Source organism: Sarcophilus harrisii, chromosome 1, assembly GCF_902635505.1.
Source record: "Sarcophilus harrisii chromosome 1, mSarHar1.11, whole genome shotgun sequence".
NCBI lineage: Eukaryota > Metazoa > Chordata > Mammalia > Dasyuromorphia > Dasyuridae > Sarcophilus > Sarcophilus harrisii.
Genome location: NC_045426.1, coordinates 210,065,235 through 210,087,425, shown reverse-complemented (window position 1 = coordinate 210,087,425; position 22,191 = coordinate 210,065,235). Strand labels below are relative to the sequence as shown.

The 22,191-nt window shown below is 33.6% G+C and overlaps 1 protein-coding gene across 18 annotated transcripts in view; it reads left to right on the top strand.

The window, feature by feature from the left end:
* The window catches only part of PPIP5K2 (diphosphoinositol pentakisphosphate kinase 2), a 99,935-nt gene that overhangs the window by 66,800 nt on the left and 10,944 nt on the right, over window positions 1-22,191 (top strand). For 9 of the 18 annotated variants that reach the window (XR_004234213.1, XR_004234216.1, XM_031968810.1 and 6 more), the window contains 7 exons: window positions 5,731-5,838; window positions 5,934-6,050; window positions 15,780-15,947; window positions 17,367-17,483; window positions 18,238-18,411; window positions 19,679-19,745; window positions 21,374-21,493. Coding sequence is in view for 15 of the 18 variants with exons in the window: in XM_031968810.1 (XP_031824670.1) it covers window positions 5,731-5,838; window positions 5,934-6,050; window positions 15,780-15,947; window positions 17,367-17,483; window positions 18,238-18,411; window positions 19,679-19,745; window positions 21,374-21,493 (871 nt within the window). In the remaining 3 variants the exon portion in view is untranslated. The remainder of the gene's footprint in view (window positions 1-5,730; window positions 5,839-5,933; window positions 6,051-15,779; window positions 15,948-17,366; window positions 17,484-18,237; window positions 18,412-19,678; window positions 19,746-21,373; window positions 21,494-22,191) is intronic. The other 9 variants (XR_004234218.1, XM_031968814.1, XM_031968813.1 and 6 more) reach the window with 5 other exon arrangements.

Sequence of the window (22,191 nt, the reverse complement as noted above, 5' to 3'; positions counted from 1 at the left end):
TTAAGGAAAATTTCAATTATTCCTATGGTGTTTTTAATAGGAATAGGTGTTATATTTTGTCCAATGCTTTTTTCTGTATCAGTTGATAAAATCATACAATTTCTATTAGTTTGGTTATTGATATGGTCAATTATGTTGATAGTTTTCTTGATATTGAACCAGCCTTGTATTCCTGGTAGAAACCCTACTTGGTCATAGTGTATTAACCTGGAGATAAGCGGCTGTAATCTCTTTGTTATATTTTATTTTAAGATTTTTGCATTGAGGGAGCTGGGTGGCACAGTGGATAGAGCTCCAGCCCTGAAGTGAGGAGGATTTGAGTTCAAATCACTTAACATTTCCTAGCAGTGTGACCCTGGGCAAGTCACTTAACCCCAACTGCCTTAGTCAAAAAAAAAAAAAAAAAAAAAAGATTTTTGCATCAATATTAATTAGGAAAATTGATCTATGTTTTCTTTCTCAGTTTTGACCCTCCCTGGTTTAGGTATCAGCTGTTATGCGCCAGAACTCTGTACTTAAAACAAGGATTCTTACAAGGTGCTAAATCAGTGGAATTGATAAAGACAATGGTTATCTAGTTTAGCATAGTGATTAATAGTTCTCTAGTTCTGTACATGTACTTAATATAGTTCTACAAGATTCACACCTATGATAATGTAATTATAATAGAATATATAACAGCCAGCAAGGACTGAGAGACAGATTCATTCCATCATCCCACCTTCATGGTGGCTGGATGCTGAAGCACAAGCCCTCAGACTTAGAGAGATTCATTCCATCTGGTGGCTGGCCTGTTCTCCTGCTCCGCTCCCCTCCCCTCCCCCCCCTACTGAGAACAAGGCCTGTGAAGGGCCTCAAGAATGCTAGCCAAATCCCCAGGCAAGGAGACAAGACTTCTAAGGAGATAATAAAGGATTTGGACTTTATCCCTGGCTATTCTTGTAGTGATTAATCTGTGGAAAGAAGACTGGTCCCAAGACCTCCAGAAAACTAATAAGAACATTATATATGGCCCTGGAGATTTTTTTTTAGGAAGTTCATTAATAGCTTTTTCAATTTTTTTTTAATGGGACTATTTAAGTAATTTATTTCCTCATTTGTTAATCTGGGCATTCTCTATTTTTGTAAGTATTTATCTATTTCACTTAAATTATTAGATTTATTAGCATACAATTGGGCAAAAAAGTTCCTAATTATTGCTTTAATTTCTTCTTCATTGGTGGTAAGTTCATCCTTTTCATTTCTGATGATAGTAATTTGGTTTTCTTGTTTCCTTTTTCTAATCATACTAACCAAAGCTTTATTTTTATTTTGTTGGGTTTTTCATAAAATCAACTCTTAGTTTTGTTTATTAGTTTCCTCTCGATTTTATTAATCTCTCCTTTTCCTTTAAGAATTTCAAATTTAGTATTTAATTGGGGCTTTAATTTTTTTTTCTAGCTTTTTTAGTTGTATGCCCAATTCACTGATCTTCTTTTTATTTTATTTGTGTAAGCATCTAGAGATATAAAATTTCCCCTAAGAATTGCTTTGGCAGTCCCATAAATTGTGGTATGTTGGCTCTTGGATGAAATTATCAATTGTTCTATGGTTTGTTGTTTCATTCACTCATTCTTTAGGATTAGATTATTGAATTTCTAATTAATTGCATGTAATTTCTATTGCATCTTGATCTGAAAAGGATGTATTTGCTATTTTTATTATTCTGCATTTGATTGTGAGATTTTTATGCCTTAATAATACATGATCAGTTTTTGTGTAGTTTCCATGTACTGATGAGAAAAAAAAAGTTTATTCTTTTCTGACTCTATTCAATTTTCTCCAAAGGTCTGTCATACCTAATTTTTCTTAAATGCTGTTCAACTCCTTAACTAATTTCTTGTTAATTTTGTGTTTAGATTTATCTAATTCTGATAGAGGAAAGTTGAGATTCCCACACTAGTACAGTTTTGCTGTCTGTTTCTTCTTGCAACTCATGTAACTTCTCCACTAGGAATTTAGGTGCTATGCCACTTGGTGCATATGTGTTTAGAATTGCTATTACTTCATTATCTATGATATCCTTTAGCAAGATGTAGTTTCCTTCCTTATGTCTTTTAGTTAGATCTATTTTTGCTTTTGCTTTTGCTTTTGCTTGATTTGAGCTCAGAATTGCTGTCCTTGTTTTTTTTTTTTTTAACTTCAGCTGAAGCATAATAGATTCTGCTCCAGCCTTTTATCTTTATTCTGTATGAATCTCTTTGCTTCATATGTGTTTCTTGTAAACAATATAGTGTAGGATTCTGTCTTTTAACCCAGTTCTGCTTTCCACTTCCATTATATGGAAAAGTTCATCTCTTTCACATTCACAGTTAAAATTGCTAATTCTCTATTTCTCTCCATCTTATTTTTTTCATGTTATGCTTTTCTCTTTCCTTTTCCTCTTTGCTGCCTTACCAGTGTTTTGCTTCTTACCACTACCTCCCTCAGTCTCCTTTCCCTTTTTTCAGCTCCTCCCCCTTCTTACTCTTTTCCATTCTACTTCTGCCTGCCTTTCTGTTATCCATCCCATTTCCTCTCCCTTTCCCCCTATAGGGTGACACAAATCTCTATACCAAACAAATTATGTCTAATATTCTCTCTTTGAGCCAAATCCAGTGAAATTAAGGTTCAAACAATGTTCATCCCCTTTTTGTTCTTTCCCTCAACTGAAATGTCTTTTGTGCCTCTTCCTATGATGTTATTTACTCTATTTTTACCTCCCCTTTCCTCTTCTCTCAGTACAATACCTTTTTTACCCCTTTCTTTTTTATATTGTCATATTAAAGTCAATTTTTACCTACACCCTCTAAGTATAACCGTGACTAAGATACAGTTCTCAAGAGTTACACATATCAACTTCTTATGTAGGGATGTAAACATTTTAACCCTTAAAAAACATTTTTTTCTTCCCTTTTTACTTTCTTAATGCTTCTCTTGAGTCTTATATTTGAAGATGAAATTCTCTATTCATACGAGTAGGGCCAGGAGATCATTATATACTTCAACAACAATACTATATGATAACTAATTCTGATGGAACTGGCCATCCTCAGCAATGAGATGAACCAAATCAGTTCTAATGGAGCAGTAATGAACTGAACCAGTTACACTCAGCGAAAAAACTCTGGGAGATGACTAAAAACCATTACATTGAATTCCTAATCCCTATATTTTTGCCCACCTGCATTTTTGATGTCCTTCACAGGCTAATTGTACAATATTTCAGAGTCCGATTCTTTTTGTACAGCACTTATTGTGTATCTAATTTATATTTTAATATATTTAACATCTACTGGTCATCCTGCCATCTGGGGGAGGTGAGGGGAAGGAGGGGAAAAATTGGAACAAGAGGTTTGGCAATTGTCAATGCTGTAAAGTTACCCATACATATAACCTGTAAATAAAAGGCTATTAAAATTTAAAAAAAAAAAAAAAAAAAGAAAGAAAGAAAGAAATTCTCTATTCATCTCTGGTTTTTTTCAACAAAAATGATTGAAAATCCCTTATTTCCTTGAATGTCCATATTTTTCCCTAAAAGATAATATTTAGTTTTGCTGAGTGGTTGATTCTTCGTGGCAATCCAAACTCCTTTGCCTTCTGGAATATCATATTCTTTGATATTTGAATTGGTTCTTTCTGATTGCTAGATCTTTTCTCCTTGGTCTGTTAATTTTGGATTTAGCTATAATATTCCTTGGAGTTATCATTTTAAGGTCTCACGTGGGTTCTTTCAATGATTATTTTGCCCTCTGGTTCTAGGATATCGGGGCAATTTTCCTTGATGATTTATTGAAAGATGTTGTCCAAGCTCTTTTTTTTTTTTTTCATCATGGCTTTCAGGTAGTTCATAATTCTTAGCTTGTCCCTCTTGGATCTGTTTTCCAGATCAATTGTTTTTCCAATGAGGTATTTTGTATTTTCTTCTATTTTTTTCCTTTTCTTTTTTTTTTTTTTTTTTAATTTTGGTTTTGTTTGATTCTTGATGTCTCATTGAGTCATTCACTTCTACTTGTCCAATTCTAATTTTTAGTGAATTGTTTTCTTTAGTTATTTTACCTCCTTTTGCATTTGGCTAGTTGTACTTTTAAAGTTGTTTTGTTCACTGGATTTTACCAATTTGATTTTTAAAGAAGTTGCTGTCTTTTTCCGTTTTGCCACATCTATTTTTTAAGAATTTTTTTTCTTCAATATGTTTTCTTTTTCCATTTTACCAAATGCATTTTTTAAGGAGTTGTTTTCTTCAGTCAGTTTCTGTTTCCTTTTCCAAATTCTTCTGCAAAGTTCTAATTTCTTTCCCCGATTTTTCTTCTAACTTTATTTTAAGATTCTTTTTGAAGTTTTCCAGAAGAGCCTTTTGAGCTTGAGACCAGTTCATATATCCCTTTGTGACTTTACATGGAGGTATTTTGTGGTATCTTCTGGGATTATTCTGTACTTCCCTGTCACTGCAGTAGCTTTCTATTATTTTTAATAGAATCCTTTAATATATAAAGGATGAGATCTCCTCCTAGGGCACAGGGAAGATTGTCCCAAGCTTCCTGTACAAAGCAACAGAGGTTTCAAACTGCCTGCACCTTCTGAACATCAGGACAGAGTAGCCAGTGCTACTATATTTTTAACTAACTTCCCTGCTCTGGGCCAATCTGCTCTGGGTCTCCTTGTACCACACCAACTGGACTATACTTCCCCCTGCCCAATTGAGACAGACCTTTCTTGAAGTCCTTATCTTATGCTGGATAATTATTACATTCCAAATGTTAGTGGGTTCTGTCACTCCAGAATCTGTTCAGAGACTTGATCTATTGTTGATCTTGAAGGAAGCTAGGAAGGTCTCAGACAAAGCCCTGTCTACTCTCCACTATCTTCTCTCTACCCTAGAAAACTTTTTAAGATGATAAAATGTAAATGAGTTGTTAATCTGCCTTAGGTAGGAAGAATTTATATACTTTGCATTCCTCAAAAGGATGAATTTAGAGCCTTCTTCCCCAAAAAAGCTCAGCACTTACTTGTATTTGGGGTGTATAGTACTACATTAGATGATGTGATATTTTTCAGTCATAATAGGACCTTCTCTGTCTTTAGATCTTACATAATTAGCATATTACCTTTTTTTAAAAAAGATTATTTATATATATATATATTTATGTTGTGTGGCTGTGGGTGTGTCCTAATACATAAGATTACTAATTGTGGTAGCAATTGTTATAGCTGTTGGATAATTTTTCATATGTTTTATATATATATATATTTGTTTAATTGACCTGTTTAATATTACATGTATGTTTTATGGACATCAGTATGCAAAAAAAAATGTCATTTTTAATGGCAGAGGAACTCTCAGATCCCAATACAAATTAGTTTAAGATTTAGATGAATCCTAGAAAAGGGCTAAAGCATATAGAGGTGAATTGCCCATTGTCCTACTAGTAGTAAATGTCAGAGACAGCATTGTCTTTCAGATCCAAAGTCCAATGTTCTATACACTAAACTATGATGATTTTCATATTTTACATAAACTTAAATAAGGTTATATATCTATTGTTTGTGACATTATAGTGAGTTATACTAAAAAATTGTGGGCTTTTATAATGATAATTCATGTTCTCTCCATTTGATCTCATAGAATTAAGAAAAGAATACAGAAAAATAAAATGACTTTTTAAAACTTGTAATAAGCTAGAAGTGTTATAACATATAACTTCTATTTAGGAATCAAAAGATGATCAGTGGAAGCGTGCTATGGATTATCTAAATGTTGTCAATGAACTCAATTACATGACTCAAATTGTTATCATGCTCTATGAGGATCCAAACAAGGTAACTTAATTTGATTATTTTATTCTGTATCTTTTCAAAAATAAATAACCCTGAATCCTTCATTTTGAGAGAGAATGTTTTCTCACCTTTCTCAGGATCTGTCTTCTGAAGAACGTTTTCATGTTGAATTGCACTTTAGCCCAGGAGCCAAAGGCTGTGAAGAAGATAAAAATTTACCATCTGGATATGGTTATAGACCTGCTTCAAGAGAGGTAAGTATTTTGAAATCCTTTACATGTACAAGATTTTATTATAGTTGTTCCAAATCTATTCTTAATTTTTATAAATTACTTTTAAAAGTTTGGTTTGAGCTGGCACACTTTATGAAGAGTAAAAACACTTTCTAAGATTCAACATCTATTCAATATTTTTCCTTGATGTACTAGGTTTATAGTTGATATACAGTTTGTTTAAAAAAAAATTTGGTCTGCTATCCCATGTATTTTGAAAACTTGTCATTGAATATTTCACAGAATTGAAAACTGTAGATTTTTAATCTGATCAATAGGATGGTTTAGCTTAGTAGGATTTATATATTCTTTCTCCCATGCTATGCATATCAAAAGATAGTCTCAAAAAATGTAACCTGGGGGCAAAAGAGTTAGATGCCTCAGAGGAATCATTAAATCAGAATGTGTCACAGGTAGACTATAATCCCAGGTTTTCCAGAATTCATGGCCTTGCATAAAATTACCAGTTGTAGGATAGTCATTGCCAGTTTATAGTTGTTGGATAATTTTTCAGAATTTTAAATAAACAAGAAATGATTAATGTTTAAAATTACATTAACTAAAGGAAGTTTTCCTCCCTGTGCTAATAAAATGATAGACCTGGACAAACAAAAGAAACTTAAATATTTGATTTTGACCACTAAATGAAGATCAATGAATAAAAATAAATTATTTAAATACAATGAAATTATTCTTGAGTATGGAAAATTCTGAAAATGAGTTTTGAAAGCAGTATCCTGTATTCTAAATAGTGTATCACATGTTACTTTGATGACTTTAGAAGGATTAATTTAGGTCTTTCAAGGCTTGAAATATTGCCCCTATCAAGCGTTATTCCTATTTATTTCTTGGAGAATTTGAAAGATTTTTTTTTTTTTTTAAATCTCTGCCATAGGCATTTTGAGCCATTAAGGCTTATCTATCCCTACGTGGTTCATTCTCTCCCCTCCCCCCCACCATTCTTTAACTCAATTTCTCTTTTTTCTTTTATTTTTTGTGAGGCAATTGGAGTTAAGTGACTTGCCCAGGATCACACAGCTAGTAAGTGTTAAGTGTCTGAGGTCTGGATTTGAACTCAGGTCCTCCTGATTCCAGGGCCTGTGCTCTATTAAATTTCTTTTTAGATTCAATCGATATTGTTAGCTTATGAAAAAGAGTTTGACTCCAATATTTAAGCTGTCCTTTTCAACTTCATGTCCTTTGCTTGGTTGATGAGAATGCCATCTATGCCTTATCCAAATCAAAGAGAACAGGACTAAGCATAGATTGTTCACTGGGGACCTCCTGCTGTATTTATTCTTTTGACTGTTTCCATCCAACAAATTCTGGTTCATCTGAATATATTATCATCTATTTCATTTCTCTTCTTAACATTAGTATAGATACTATATGAAAACCTTTGCTAAAAATCTACATATGTAAAACATATTCATACTCCTTTCATCCCTGAGATTAATCATCCCATCCACTCTTTTCCTGCCCCCCGCTCCCCTACTTCCTCCATGGCATGACCTTTTCTTGACAAAGCCAAGCTGATTTTTCATTATGATTATTTCCTTATTTAGATGTTCCAGCAACCATCAGCATCAGTTCTAAAAATTTCCCATGAGTTGAAGTCAATTTCACTTGCCCATACTCTGCAGACTCTTTTGTAATTCATTTAATTCATTAGGTATCCTTGCTTATCCTGTTGGTCATTCTTGTTCTGTCATTCACAGTATAAAAGTTATCCTTTTTTGCTGGGAAAATACCTGAGTAAGTTTTTTTTTTCTTTCTTTTGTTAAAAGAAAATCCTTTTCAGGCTTTAGTTTTGTCAGTAAGGCAAGATCTGGAAATAAGACAAAGGAATATATCAGCACACCAAGGCAGCAAGCAGAGTATTGTTGGCAGAGATTTCAAACTACAGGCTGCTTTTATAGACAGAATTAAAGAATTTCCATATGAAGGCAAAGTATGATGATTAGAACACATCAGATGAGATTTGTATCACCTCAGCGTCTCCTCCCTGTCTACATGCAGAGGTGCTAGAGTGTTACTGGACTGCCATCTCCTGCAGACTGGCTGGACAGTACTCAGAGTCTAAAAATTTTAAACATGAGATCACTCAGAATGCACAAGTGACTGACTTTGTATATTCACCCTTTGGTGCTAACCATACTCAAAGCGTAGCACCAAATATCAGTTCTATATTGCTCTTATATCTTCAACAACATCTCTTAATCTTGGCTGCTTGTAATTTGGGGGTAGATCTTGGCATTAGTTCCTTACATCAAGGGAGACACTGTAAACAAACATAGCAAAGGATCCATATAAAGACTAATAGAAAACATGCAAACAAATATTTCTGCCATGAAAAATTGATTAACCACAATGTTAGCTTCTCTCAGGGAGACTATACTCCCTCCTATCTACCTGGATCTTATTTCAGGTCCTCTGAATTTTGAGTCCAAGTAGGAATGAATGCCGTCAAAGTTGTCAAGAAGCCAAGAATACCACTTCCCTTTTTGCCTGGAGAAAGACTACTGATAGCCTGTTTTGTAAGGGCACAGCTCTGATTGTGTGAGCCACAGCACTTAGTTCCCCACAGCACTTATGATCTCTGACAAAGACCTGCGAAATTCTGTTCATTCTTTTTAGGAGGCCTAGGCTGCATGTGGCCCTGTATAGGTACACTCATGTTCTCCTGTTAAAGGGGATAAATGCTGATACCTGGATGCCTGCATGCATGCTTGTGTGTGTTTCTAGTTAGGGCAGATGTAGCCCAGTGGCCAGAAAGAAACAAGCCTGTCCCTCAGTATTCCTATCAAGTTGGGGGAAGCCAATTGTATGCTTTATTACTGCACAGAAAAAAAGAAAAAAGAAATCCTAAAGGGGCTGTGCTAAAAGCCTTGTAGGCTTTGTTCCATGGGAATAAAACATTATTTACATATCCCTGGTTCTTGGGATCATCATGTTCCTATGTGGGCATATGGTATCATTACATCCTGTCTGCCTTCTTATCTGGCCATTTGTCCTATCTATTCATACTACAGAAGGGGCAGCCTTAGAGTATAGTATAGTCATTAGAAGGGTGACCATGTGGAGATGTTATTAATTTTCTTCCAGTCTAATATAAAGGATGTTGAGGAATTCTGCTTCCACTCTATAGTAGTACAGTAGCTTTGTGCTTATAGTTTCCCGTATTTTAGCAAACAAATAGTCATACAAGTCCTGGCCATCCTGCCCCAGTCCCACCATGGGTATCTCTTTCTCCAAGTTTAAAGGATTATGGGTACCTATCCAATGATTAGTTGAATTAAAGGTGTGACTGACTGGTATTTTGGTGTCTATTTCCCCAATCCCAAGTGTGCAAAGCAGGGCAGAAAATGTAAAAAACAAATGCATGATAGATTACAGTTGAGGGATAAGGTTCTAATTAGAAGGTTAAATTAAATAAGTAGGTGGCCAATAACCACTGATTAGTAGTGGAGTTCTCCTTTTTTAACCTAACGGGCCAAGGATTGTTCAGGTTGCATGCTCTGCTGAGCTGAGGTCAAATCATGACAGATCATCCACTTGACAGCCTTGGTGGCAGTGTGACTGCTCAGCAGGATCTGCTCAGTTTCATTCCAAGACAGCTGGATATTAAGTATCTTTCAGAATTAGAGGAGCCACACATAATTACCTGGCTTGAATGGATGCATCTCTTTGAGAGATAGTTTCTGATAAAGCTGGCTCCTTCCAGATCTGTGAAAGGGAATTAAGGCCATTTCAACTGTTTTCTTGGCATAGTTTTCCCCAAAAGGTCTTAACTTTTTCTGTCTGGCTACTCCTCCCTGATAATTATGGATGGTAAGAGGTATATAAACACAGAATTATCCCAAAACACTTAGAGAGCTGCTTGGTTATTTCTTTCTTTCTTTTTTTTTATTTTTATTTTTATTTTTATTTATTTTATTATAGTAACTTTTTATTGACAGAATCCATGCCAGGGTAATTTTTTTTTTACAACATTATCCCTTGCACTCACTTCTGTTCTGATTTTTCCCTCCCACCCTCCACCCCCTGCTTGGTTATTTCTGCAGTAAAATATGGCTCTTATCACAATAGTAATAGCAGACTAAATCTTAATATTTTGTTCTTGATCTATGTATGTCCTTGCTACTAGGTATGCTGTGGTATATATCACTGAAAAAAACCTCTACCTAATGGGTCAGTTGGTCTTTGCATACCAAATCATATATATAGATCATAAACTTTGGTAATTCAATAAAGTCAGTCTATAGGTATTCAAATGGTAATAGCAACCTACTTTCTCTACCCTTTGGTCACAGTTTTCTGAATTAAAATTGTTTATAAGAAATGTAACTAGAGATCACATGATGGGCTTCTGCATAAATATTGGGGACAAACCATGACTGGCAAACTTGCAGTACAAGCGCCTCAGTTCCCATATGTTTCTGGCATATAGTTCCTGTGTATGACCAAGGACAAGGAATCCTTTTTACAGGCTCAACAAAGGTCCAAAGACTCTCACATACCTCACTTGAGTCTAATGATGGTCTCAATTTTTTAAACAATTCACAAATCGGTATCAGTCCAAGCAGAAATTATAAGCAGCTTGCAGAATAGAAATCAGCCTCATAACACTTACAGAACTAATAAAACAAACAATATTACAATAGGGTGAATAAAGAAATTCAATATAGCCTTAGGATGTCAATTTCCTTGGCAGCATCCATGATTTTCAAGAGTCTGGCAAACACTTACGCATCTCTTAACCATCTAGGCAATAATCAGGGCAGGTTTTGTGAAGGTATTTCCTCAACCATCTTCAGGTTTTTGGTAATTTATGGATTAATACTGCTAAGGCCTGCTAGTGCTATGACATAGCATCATTTAGGTTAACATATTGACCTTCCAAAAACTAGTTCATGTGGTGAAAATCACTTCAGACCTTATGGAGCTAACCTTATAAACAGCAGAGGTGTGGGAAGAAAATCAAAATAAGCCACACAATGAAGTATCTTTTACTTGCATCCCATCATAGCAATTCAGAGGTGCTGGAATGTCACAACAACATTTGTTATATTAAAAACCAATTATTTTTACCAGCCATGGTTAGAGAAATTTGCTGTTTAAAAGAGGAGAGACATGTTTTTAACAGCATCCTCAAGACTGTTTCTCCAAGCCTAAATAAGCCTAAGGGCACAGAATGACAAAAGTATAAGATAAAGCGACCTTAGTACCACTTGAGTTCAGATAAGAATCATAGTTAAGATTTGAATAGCTATTCATCCACCAAGTTCCACACTGTTTACAGAATAGCATAACTAGGCTTAAGATTAATTAGGTAGGAAACGTTCCTGTTATAAAGAGATGGGGAAAATGAATGATGATTCTGTTTTCAGCTCTGCCAAGGTCATTCCCTCAACTTTTTCCCAGGGATAGATACCCATCGATAGCAGTTCTCAGGTCTACACTAAACTAAAATATACGCTTCTTATAGTCCTTTAAAAATAGATTTTTGGTATGCAGTCCTTAAATAATTCCATATTGCAAATATATCACTATATTTCCCATATTATAATTTCTTATTCATATCAAAAGTCTCAACAAGACTAAAACTTCCCTCAAACCTTCCTAAACCCCAAAATCTTTATTTTCTTTCTTTTTTTTTTTCCTGAGGTAGTTGAGGTTAAGTGACTTGCCCTGGGTCACACAGCTAGGAATTGTTAAGTGTGTGAGATCAGATTTGAACTCAGGTCCTCCTGACTTCAGGGGTGGTACTCTATTCACTGCACCATCTACCTGCCCCAAATCTTTATTTTCAAATCTCTTATTCACACTCAGTGCAAACAGATTCCAGATTTCAAAACAAAATACAATCAGTGGTAAGTTGGTGGGCAAGAACAAAGGGAAGTGGTAATCCACATGGCTGCTAATTCTTGGGGGCCCCTTATTGATAATCTGAAAGATGGTCTATCTCTGCCAGAGACCTTGTTCTTTTCCAATTTCCTGCAAACTCTTAAAGTGCTCCTTCTTTTTACAGTGAAAACACTACCTAAACTCCTCTTTGGTTTTCTAAATCTCCTTTTCAAGTCCTAGATCACTTCTCTTCTAATTTTTTTTTTCTTACTAAAGTGCTTCTTAAGAGTGCCATGATCTTTGTTTCCGAGAAATACAAATTATATGGACATAAAGGACAGTCTCAGAGGGAATGAAAGTCTCTTCCAGCATTACCAAAAATCTATTTTGCCTATTGTCTAGATCTTCTAATTTAGTTCTTAGTTTGTTTTTTAGTTTTTGCAGCTGATGCAAATCAAAAGTCTCATATTCATCTGGTCAGATTTGTTTTCCACAATTATCTGTGTACAGTGTAGTTTGTTCTGAGGTTTACCTTTGGAGTTTGCAGCATTCCCATTTGAAGTGGCAGATTTTCCTTCCTAATCAGAAATCAGCAGGAGGCTTACTCTGTCCCAAATCTATAATGATATCAGCATTTCTTGCCTTTCTATCCCTTGGTGACCTAGTGTTGGGCAAGACCAGCTACTCACCACTGCCCCTTTTCTTCATGTGACTCCTTGTATCTTCATACACAAATAAGAGAGAATCAATTTTAGGTTTAGGTCCTGTTTCTCTTAATCCTTCCTAAGTGTGAGGAATTTAATTCTCCAACTGCTTTATAGCTGACTGCTGAGAGAGTCTACTTTAAAGTCCATTCTGGCCATTAGACAAAAGTTTGATTGACAATTGCAGTCTAATGATGGGCTCACCCAATGATAGTTACATCAATGAGTGATTCCTTCATGGGTTACCAGATTTTTTTTTTTTTTTTTTTTTTTTTTTTTTAATAGCCTTTAATTTACAGGATATATATACATGGGTAACTTTACAGCATTAACAATTGCCAAACCTCTTGTTCCAATTTTTCACCTCTTACCCCACCCCCCCCACCCCCTCCCCTAAATGGCAGGATGACCAGTAGATGTTAAATATATTAAAATATAACTTAGATACACAATAAGTATACATGACCACAACATTATTTTGCTGTACAAAAAGAATCAGACTCTGAATTATTGTACAATTAGCTTGTGAAGGAAATCAAAGATGCAGGTGTGCATAAATATAGGGACTGGGAATTCAATGTAGTGGTTTTTAGTCATCTCCCAGAGTTCTTTTTCTGGGTATAGCTAGTTCAGTTCATTACTGCTCCATTAGAAATGATTTGGTTGATCTCGTTGCTGAGGATGGCCTGATCCATCAGGACTGGTCATCATCTAGTATTGTTGTTGAAGTATATAATGATCTCCTGGTCCTGCTCATTTCACTTAGCATCAGTTCGTGTAAGTCTCTCCAGGCCTTTCTGAAATCGGGTTACCAGATTTTTAAGAAAAAACCCTGTTTCATATATTTCTAGTTAATCAGGCAAGCTCAGGAAATCAGATCATTATTACTACATGAAAGCATCTAGTAGTTGAAGTGCCAGCACAGATTTCAAACTTTACTCTGCATTTATAAACAGGAGTAATCAACTTCCATGTAAAGGTAAAAGTATTTAGATGGGTACACATCTAATGAGAAGTTGAGATTTATGCTGCCTTATCTTTTTTCCCCATGTCTAAAAGACCATTCATAAGGATATCTGGCTAGACAGAGATTGCTATACTTTGTAAAAGTGGCTGACTTAGCACATTTTTTTGTTGTTGTTGTTGCTTATACCTCAATCCATTTGCAGCAAACTCCCTATCCATTGTTAAGCCTCCTTTTTTCCCCCAATACCTCTTCTTAAAAATTTATTTTATTTTATTTTTAATGTATTGAATAAAACAAGCATTTCCCTAAAATAGTACGTAATAAAAAAGATGATTACACATGAAAATGCAAATCTGTTATGAACAACTTTTCCTTTTAAATATGAAATAAAATTATTGTATTTTTCTTTTTTTTTTCTTTCCTACTCCATCCCTCTTGAAAAATCATTTTATATATACTTCTATTTCAGTTCTTTCTCTGGATGCATCTTCCTTCACATGTCCTTTGTAGTTAATTTGTCATTAACTAATGACTTAGCTGCTCAAAATTGTTCTTAAAATAATATTGTACGATAGAATTCTTATAGGCACATACCACATTTTATACAGATGTTCCCCACCACCACCAAAAAAAAGTCTTAGTGCTCTTCTAAACTGTTAATATATAAAAATGGAACTAAAATTTTTGATTCATTCTGTATTACTTTGACTTAATTCCATCTTCTCTGTTTCTTTTAAAAATCTAATTTCAATAGTGAATTCCCTGTGTAGCCCACACTGATTTTTTCTAGGAAAATTCCAATTTTCTTCCTCTCAGGAGTCTCCCATTCCTCCTCAATTGATTTCCTCTGAAGCATTTAATTCTATGGAATTCTACCTGTCATTCTTCCAAGTCCTAATGGTAGTCACTTCATCTCAGAATTTCCATAATTTAATCCCAGCTACCAGTTCCTCCTTGTTATCAAGAATAAGATCCAAGATGAAATTTCCTTTTGTTGCCTTCTCCTCTATTATTATTCCTAATAATATAAGTTATCACCAAGAAAAGTCAGGAACTTTTATTAGCTGCTCTGATTTGGGGGATGAGGAAAGTAGAGAAAAATCTTGCTGATTTCCACAAAAATAATGGGTGATGGAAAATTTCAAAATTCTCTTGCATACCTTAGAGAATTAAATATTTAACATGACATAAAAGTAATTCTTAAAAGTAATTGCTCAATTATTTAATAATAAAATAATGTTCACAGTCTTCAGTGCTAAGAACCAGTAAATATTGTGAACAACCAGGGACATGGAAATCAGAAACTCTTTGTACTTACCTGAAATGAAGTAGTCCTAGCCATTCTAAACTTCTCATTTCTTAAGTAATTGTAATAACACAAATAAGAACTGTGAAGGAATGCCAGTTTATTGTCTAAAACTGTAATACACAGACATGAAAAATGAGTGTTAGGTACACATTCTACTAATTTAATATTTCACTATATTCATGATTTCATTGGTTTGTGGGGTCCTTTAGCTGTGAAAAATTTTTATAATTACTGAAGTTCACCCTTCCAAAAAAAAATCCTACAGGAAGAAGATAAATTGATAACTTTAAATCATCTCATTCTGTTCTTCAAGGCAGCTGGTGGCACAGTGGATAGAACACTGGGTCTGCAAGATCTCAGTTTAAATCCAAACCTTAGATACTGCCTAGCTGAGTGATTCTGGACAAGTCACTTAACTTCTGTTCGCCTTAGTCTCCTCAGTTGTAAAATGAGGATAATAATACCTACTTCCCAGAATTGTTGTGAGGATCAAATGAATTTTTAAAATGCTTAGCACTATACATGGCATGAAGGTACTATATAAATGTTTTATTTATTCCCTTACTTGTTCTACACTTATTTTCATTTTTATAGTCTGTCTTTTCCATTGTTCATTTTGGCACTTAAATAAGCATTTATCGCATAATATTTTATAATGTCTTTGATTATTCCATATGTTTGAGTCTGATCTCTTCTCAAAATGTTTTTTAAGTTCAGAAAATAATCTTCTGTATTGCTTCATATTTTCCAGTGTTGGGCACATGTCTTAAATAATATTTGTTGAATTGAATGTATCTATTTTATGTGTGGTTTGTATGGTTTTTGCCACTAGAAATAAAAATGTTTTAAGTATTTAAAAAATTTATAATACTCTCCACCTGCAGAATGAAGACAAAAGGAAACTCTCCAGAAAATGTGAATGTGATGATGAGGCACATAGATGTAAAAGGGATGAACCTGATAGAGCTGTAGTGATTTTCAAACCCATGGTATCAGATCCAATTCACATACACAAAAAATCTTCTCTTCCACGAGCTAGGAAGGCAGGTGAAGTAAGTATACATGTTACAGCATGTTTTCCCTAAAAGAAACTTAACTTTAGTTTAAAAAAAAAATAGAAAAGAAAATACAGCTTAAGTTTACTTGACTTGGGGACTTAGTGGAACTTCTGGATGAAAACTGTCTATTTTTTAAAGAAATCAGTAAAAATAAAAATAATGGAGGCATTTATAAAATTTAGGTCTCTGAACTTTATGTTTTGAGTTTTATAACAGAATATATTTAAAGCTACCAAGATAAATCTTTGCTAAGACCTTCCAAATTTTCTGTCTCTCTTCATTATCACTGGAGACTACTGTGGTATAAGGTTTTTTTTTTTTGTTTGTTTGTTTTTTAAACTTGATGAAACAGGTGGGGTTTTAGGTTGGGTTTGGGAAGGAATTAGTAAAATTGCTTCAGCAGCAACTAATTTGAATGATAGCAGTTTAAGGTAAGGAAAACCAAATTAATAGCTTGCCTTAATGAATACAAAGCTTCAACTTTTATGAATTTTCCTAACTCAATTAAATTGAAGTAATTGATGTTTAAGATTAATAGATATCTTAGTAACTTCCTTATACCCAGTAGTAAAGGTATTTTGGAATATTTGAAAAGAGTTAAGTTGTTTTGAGGATCATTATAATACTTATGACATGTTTATATACCTGTACAAGAAAATTACTTTGTTATGGAATATTTGCATAAGTATAATATAAGTAGTGATGTTGGTAATTTTTTGATAAAAGTTCAAGGCTATGAAGAAATTCTTCTATTAAATTTTTAAAAAAATATAGGAATTAGAATAATCAATATATAAATTGTGGGTAGTAATAGCTGGGGAGAAAATATATTCAATTTCATTTTAAATGATGCTCAAAACAGTATTTCCATTAGCCTTTGAATTTGACATGTATCTATACTCGTTTCTTTTCTGATCAATGAATCTATTTTGGTAATGGAAGTTTTAAGGAAATATATGCCAGATATTATTTCCTTGACCATGTTTTTTTATTTGTGCTATTATATTTAATTAAGAAATAAGAAGTTTAGACTGGATAAGGCTACTTCATTTCAAAATACTTGGGAAGTAACATATGGTAATATAGCCTAACTATATTTTTTGTGTGGGGGCAGTGATTTTGATATGTTGAGCAGAGTAGCTTTCCATTGTTCATATTCTTTAACACATTTAAGACCATAGTAAAACCTCCTCTGTACTCTAAATAGTTCAGAATACTACTATAGCAAATGCATCGATGAAAATTCATTTTGTGTCTGATCTATATTTGCAAAAAGTCTTTGACAAAATCACTGCCCTAGTTAATTTTTCAAAATTTGGAAAGCACATTTGTAAACCTTATGTTCTATAAAATGCTTAAATAGTTGTTTTCAAGAGATATTTCTATGCCATGCTAAACTTTTACTTCCATAAGGTAGACTATTCAAGTAAAACAGTGAAGACTTTTTCCAGCGCCCACCACCTCCATGGAAATCAGAAGTTTGTACTTCCTAAAGACACTCAGAGAAACAGACTATTCTCTTCATTTGGTGCAAGTAGATTTTACTCTGTCCTCACTGTCTGAAACCTGAACATGCAAACATGTAAAATGGGAATGTTTGCTGCATGTTTTACCTACTGAACTCGTCAAACTAGTCTTTGGAGGGGGTAGAAAAGTAGATAGCTTGAAAGTATAAACAAGTGCAGTTTTGTTCCATTTTATTCTGTTAAGACCCCTTTTTTTTCTTCTTTTTTTTCCTTTTTCTTTTTCTTAACGTTTGGCAGACAATACTTTTCATATTTTGAAATCACTTCACTCCTTAGCAGTTCATTAGGGCTTTGGGTTGAAAAATCCATCCTGTAGAGCACAAAGCCTCTTGAATAAAAATAAATGGAAATTTAAATTGTAAAAACAATCTACTAAATAGAAATTGGGAAGTTTTATCCTGTTTGGAGAGGGAGGGGAAAACTATTAAGCAGTATAATATGTATGAAATAAATGATTTCTACTTTTTTTGCTCAATTAGAACTTTGTATGTATTTGATAGTTCTTTATCAAAAATTGTAAAAATATTAGACCTAAAAAGATGAATTAATGGTCATATTTCTGTTGAGCTATCAAATTAAAAACTGAAATACTTTGATGTCATAGTTACTGTTTAATAGTTTTAGAAAAATGAATGAAAAAGTATAGACAAACTGTATTTTTTTTTCTTTCTGATCATTTGACTCTATTGTATCTAACTGTGCATGCTTTGCTGTTTTTTTTTTCTTTTGTTTTGTTTTGCCCCCTTTCTCACTTCCAGGAAGAGAGCCCCCTGAGTGTGTCTAGCCCAGAGGGTACTGGTACCTGGCTGCATTATACCAGTGGTGTGGGTACTGGGCGTCGAAGACGCAGATCAGGGGAACAAATCACCTCTTCCCCTGTCTCCCCTCAATCACTGGCATTCACATCCAGTATTTTTGGCTCATGGCAACAGGTTTCTAAACTTTACTTCATTAAACATTTTTACGCATTCAGAGCAACAAATAACTGTCTTTGAGGACATCTAATCCCTTGTGTTTTCTATTGAAATAAAATTCTTCTGTTTGAATTTGATTTGCACATTTTTAAATGCTTGTGATTTCTAAGAACTTTTGAGGGAAAGAAAACAACTGTGTTGTTTCACAGCATTTTGTCTATTTTAAATTTCCAAGATTTGCTTTATTTTAAAATGCTAAATATTTGGAATTTTAGCTTGACTAATGAATCATGGCTTAGTTGTCCTTTAAGACTTTTAAAAATACTTAATTTGGTGGTAGGTAAATTTAATTTTTTCCCATAATTGAAAAAAAAAGATGCTATTTAGAATTTGGGGAATTAAGAGTTTTATGTATAACAGATTCTCAGTGACCCAAAATTAACTATGCAGGAGACAAATTCTAGCATTAATCATTCTCTCCCTCACAAACTCCTTTATATGGAGGTTTCTAACAAGGAATATTAGAGGGTTTTTATTATTATTATTATTAATAGTACTACTTCCATTGAATTGTACAATATTTTGAACCTTCCCCCATCCCCAAGTAAGAAAAAAATTGGATACCTCAACAGTATTTTTGGTGTTACATAAAGTAAATCCAGATGGGTTTTTTGGTTGTTGAAATTCAAAATATTGTGGAGGCTTTTGTTTTTGTTTTTTACAATGGAAGATGTGCTATTATTTATGACTGCTCCAAGAATTTTAGCAATTTCCATTTGGAATTTGAAGTTAATTATTAAAAAAAGGGATTATGGTATCCATTAAGGCTGTGTCTATGTAAAGGTTACTCTGATAAAGCCCATGCATGGAACAGTAACTGTATGGTGACCTCAAATTGGGATTGTCTTTCCCCTTTTTTGTTGTTGTTTTCCTCCCACCCCTTTCCAGTACAGGAGCTGTTAAGAGTGGGCATTTGGTTTCTTTTTAAACAAACCAAAAAAATAATTATATTATCTATAAATGATTTCTTTTCATCTGTCTTGGTTCATACATGCCCTCATTCTGAATGCCTGCTTCGCACCACCTCATTGCAAGGATCTCATGTGAAATGGACTCCCTTCAGAAGGGGATCTTGCATGATCTTTCATGTTTTATGTATTTCTACTAATATTTATCATGCTTATTAACCCTTGTCTGTCTGGAACAGGCTGCTGTATCAAGTATAATGGACATTTGACTTTTTCATAGTTCTATCTTGCCTCATTTATTTGCTTTACTTATCCAGGTTGTTTCAGAAAATACTAATTTTATGAGAAAACCAAGGACTGTGGACCAGAAGCAGAATGCAGTAGGTATGTTGGTTGCTGGAAATGTTATTCCTTTAATAAACCTAATAATATACACTGTTTTGCACACATGTAAATTTTTTTTAAGTTGTGAAAGCATGACCAAATGCTATGCTTACTTTATTATACTTTTGTACATATTCATTCAAGAATAATGAATTACTCAGTATTTTGCTAACACAAATTTACAAACCACATTTTGATAAAGTGACTGAGGATAAATAATTCATTTTCTTATAATTCCTATAGATTAAACAATATAAATTGAATTGCCACAACTAATAGCCCACTATTTAGACCATTGAAAGATAGCATCCAGTTGGATTTAGATGGTATTCTGAAACTAAAATTTTCTCCTCTACTTTACATAAAGCCTCTTTAGAAAAAAATTAACTTTTGATACCTGGATTTTTTTTTCAACTTCTAAGAAAACTTGATGGTTACAAAGTTCAAACCTTTTTGTTCATCTGTAAAACATTATCACTAAATAATTTTCTTATATACATGCTAAGTAACAATGGAAAAATCCTTATTCTGTGTGATAAAATTGTAAACACTAGCTTTTTAAATTCATATGGTTGATAAACTATATGAAGTGATATGGTGTTTGCTATAATGAGTTTTTACCTATGTAGCTTTAAGATAAGATAAAATTCATGTAAGTTCAAGTGTATCTGTACTGCGCTCTCTGTATAAAGGGTCTGAACTGTTGTATTATATCTACATATTTGTAGTAATTTTATGTTTCTATCTTTCTATTCAAATAAATTCAAATGATGACAGATTTTAATTTTCACACAGTAGCTTGCTAGAAATTTATATCATCTTCTTTTTCTTAATTGATGCAACATGATAGCACTGGTGGAAACTGGTAGATGCAGTGGTGAAGGATTTGCTTGGGTACAAAGATTTGCCACAAACCAGGCACAATGTATTCTGGCTGTGATTCATCATATATGCTAGTAATGTGTATTATTAGGTGATTTTTTTTTTTTTTTTTTTTACAAAGGGCTTATTTATTTAATAGTAGAAATCCCAAATGATTTTATCAGTATTCTTAACACACGTATAATAAAATCACAAAAGTAACTCTTTATCTCTACAACTATTAGTTTAGCCTTGATTTTATAGTTTAATAAAAATAAGTGGAATTTTATCTAGAGATTTAGAGAAAATATTTAGTTGTTTCTCTCATAGTCTGAAGTACCTTTTATAGAATAAGACCTATCACTTTATAAAATGCTGTACTATATAATTTACTAATAGAAACTTGATCATAACACAAATAAAAAGTTTTTGAGAATTGTTCAAAATATTGATTTGAAAAAAAAAATTTCTATAGTAACCTAGGCTGTTAATTTCTTAATTTAAAAAAAAATATGTTTTAGGTTTTGTATAAAACCAAATATAAACCATTTTTGCCTGGAAAGGCAGGTTTAAGTCCCCTTATTAACTTCTTATTGTATGTGTGTTAAAGGATAGTGATATCTAGAAACAGTAAATTAAAATAATTATTCCACGAAGCCATTACAAGCATATCGTGAACCTGAGCCATGTTAATTGCATGTTGCATGCACCCCAATATGAATGGAAGAACACCGGTTGCTGTATGTATTTTCTCTAACTCCCATCAGGGTCTCACTGTGCGAGCCTGTTTAGCACCTCAGTGCTCGGGGGTTCTTCAAGTGCACCTAACCTACAGGATTATGCTCGTACTCATCGTAAAAAGCTGACCTCTTCTGGCTGCATAGATGGTATGTGCAGACACGCACGCACGCACAGATATAAATGTGCACCCACGCACACACCCATGAGCACACAGTATTCCTCAGTGACAAGCCTTAGGCCAGTGACCCTCTCTGCCTAATTGTATGAGCTCAAACTCTCTTCACTATGCACAGCTTGGATCCGGGTTTGACAGAGTATATTGTAGTTACTGACTTCAGGTTTATATTTAATGTATCTTGGAGTTTGTTGACATATAAGTTTTTATGTATTTCTTTTTGTAAGAGGAAAATGGTGTAAGGAAGAGAAATTTTTCTATGGTAACTGAAGCTTCTTTCCCCCCACCCTTTAAATTCTTATTGATTTTGAACAAAATTGTGGTAAAAATATGTATAAGAAATAAAAAGAAGTGTCAAGCTGTTAATGTTTTAAAATATTGACAGCATTGGTTGAAAATTCTTTTATTCCTCATTAGAAAACTTCTTGCTTTTTTTTATATGTGTATACATTTTTAGAGGGTCTTTGAAGTGCATAGAGGCTTGTTCTTTTTGTAATGTAAGGAGTTGGAAGCTCAAAGGGGCACATAGAGTTTTTAATCCTCGGGTTTAATTAGCTACATTAAACACTTGTTCTTACACTCCACAAAAATTTACTTTAGGCAGTACAATTTTGTATATACCAAAATCACCTGCTCATCTTGCTTCTCCTTCTTTCATACACTTCATTA